The sequence below is a fragment of the Trachymyrmex septentrionalis genome, unplaced genomic scaffold (assembly GCF_001594115.1).
Source record: "Trachymyrmex septentrionalis isolate Tsep2-gDNA-1 unplaced genomic scaffold, Tsep1.0 scaffold8, whole genome shotgun sequence".
Taxonomy (NCBI): Eukaryota; Metazoa; Arthropoda; class Insecta; order Hymenoptera; family Formicidae; genus Trachymyrmex; species Trachymyrmex septentrionalis.
The window spans coordinates 4,435,921-4,438,278 of record NW_017305987.1 but is presented as its reverse complement, the minus strand read 5'-3'; the positions used below and the strand labels follow the sequence as shown (position 1 = coordinate 4,438,278).

The 2,358-nt window shown below is 28.4% G+C and overlaps 1 protein-coding gene across 1 annotated transcript in view; it reads left to right on the top strand.

The window, feature by feature from the left end:
• Positions 1-2,345, top strand: part of LOC108754488 (serine/threonine-protein kinase S6KL-like) — a 63,709-nt gene extending 61,364 nt beyond the window's left edge. The window contains exons 9-10 of the mRNA XM_018496808.1: positions 1,656-1,892; positions 2,211-2,345. Coding sequence (XP_018352310.1) covers positions 1,656-1,892; positions 2,211-2,345 — 372 coding nt within the window. The remainder of the gene's footprint in view (positions 1-1,655; positions 1,893-2,210) is intronic.
• Positions 2,346-2,358: the final 13 nt, after the last annotated feature.

Genomic DNA, 2,358 nt, shown 5'->3' with positions numbered 1-2,358 from the left:
ATGGACCTCCTAGCCTCTGTGGCCGTGGCGAAAAGGTCCTTCCGCAAATTCTCTGTGGTCCCGCGCAAAGTGCACGGCTGTTAATTAAGGACTAAATTTTGTCTTCGGTATGGACGGATTTTCGAGTGCCGAATCAATCCTTCTTTCGAACAACCTAAGTTATACTGAGAGAAATGTTTTGGTGTGTATAATCATTTATTTTGTCGACGTGACTAACGAAAACTTTTATTTATTTATTTTTTTTTATTAAAAAATTATGCTGTTTTAATCGAAATTTATTTTGATAACGCAATTTTTTAAATGAAAGTAAGAAAGTTTTTGTCAGTCACGTATCAACAAAATAAATGATTATACGTAACAAACATTTCTCTCAATGCAGTGCATTGAATTGTGTTATAAATAATCGAATAAAAGTTAAACATTGTTAATTAGATTGCTTTTAGCAATTAAACCGGCCTGCATAGCGCGTAAAATAATAATAGTTGAAATTTATATAATCCTTCTTGCATCTGCAGCCGTGATGAAAAGGTTTTTCCATAAACTTTCATCTCGGACGTGGGTGCGCAAGGTGTACTTAATTAATAATTGAATTTTGCCTCGTGTTCAGCAGAATATCAGCGTTGCGATATCGATTCTTCTTTTGAACAACTTACCGAACAAGTTACTGAATTGAACAGCTTGTTGCAACAGTGAATTAACACGCATTTTATTTAAAAAAATGGAGTCAATGAATTTTATAAAGTTAACAAATTTTTATCAGAATTTTTATGTAGATTGGAATATTTCAGAAATACTGAGCAAGTTTATATCTTTTCTTAAAATTTGTTGTATATTTTATATATATATGATTTCCATAATGTTCTAAAATTTCTAATTATATAATTTTTAAGGAAATATTAAATTTTTTCATATTTCATAAGATTTCATCGACATAAGAAATTTTAGAATATTTCAGAATTCACATATATATAAAATTCTAGAAAATATGTAGATTTCTGAAAAATATTTCAATCTGTATAAAAAATTTGAGAAAATGTGTAAAAAGTTTTCAAATTATTAAAAAATTTTGAGAAATTTTAAAATCTGCATATAAAATTGATAATATTATCAATTACTTACAATCAATAATTATTTATTAATATAATTCAATTAATTTTTAATTTTCATATATAATATTTTTATATATAAATGTGTTAAATCTGGCATGTAAATTTCGAAAATTTTTACGATATCATCAGATAGTTTTATATTTATAAGGTCATTTTGCACTGATTTTTTAAATGATTGAAAATATAAATTATTGTACATATAAATTTTGAAAAATTATGTGAAAAATTCTGAAAGAAAAATTTGCAGAAAGGGAAGTAATAGGAAAAGTACCAATCTTATATGTCCAAGTAAACTGACTGATATTGATATTTTCCCTATTGCTTTAACTTTAGAGTTATCTTTAGAGTTCATTTACTCCGTTTTTTACAAAATGTCGATTAGCTCACTGTTGCAGTAAGTCCTTTAATTGAACGATCGGATAGAGATTAAACGTCAATTAAGTTGCTTTACGCAATTAAAAGTCTATATAAAAAGTGCCTACATTAAAAGTCTACAGAAAGTCAAGATTGGAAGAACTGATCACAGGTACTACAATTTTGTTGCAGTATCCATCCACCTTATCGTCAGAACTTCTACCAGCTGATAAGATCGCCCCCGATGAGCTAGATCGTGCGAATGTACCAGGAATCTTATCAACGAATGCGGATATTTCACCAGCGGCGAGGGATCTCCTGAAACGACTCTTACAGCCGGATCCTCGTTTGAGACTCCGAACTCTTCTCAGTCTTCAAAGGATCGCTTTTTACATGGGCTATAATATTCAAAGTTACATGCTGAAAAAGGTAATTATATAATACGCTGCAAATTATAATTTTGTCTTCCCTAATCATTCAAATAGAAAAATTTATTTGAATATCATGGAAAAATTAGACCATCTATTTTTTTAATTACGCGAAATTTGTATTTCTTTTTAAGTGTAAAACACTGAAAATTTATCACAGTGCAGGATAATTCAAATATTTGAATTATTTGGAAAAAAATATCTTAGAAATTGGGTATTTTACAATATTTCGACAATTTGTTAGATCATGTTTTGTTAAAGAGATAAGTTCTTTTTAAAGAGATAATAATGAATTTGTGTTATTTTTTGTTATGTATAGGAATCGCCATTCCGGATTTTAGGAGTCCAAAATCGACAAGAAATACAGCAACAAAGAATGGATTGTTTCAATAAAAAGTTTTCAAATTTTGAATCTTTTCCTAATGATATTACCACGCAAATGAGTCATCAATGATCTCATATATATA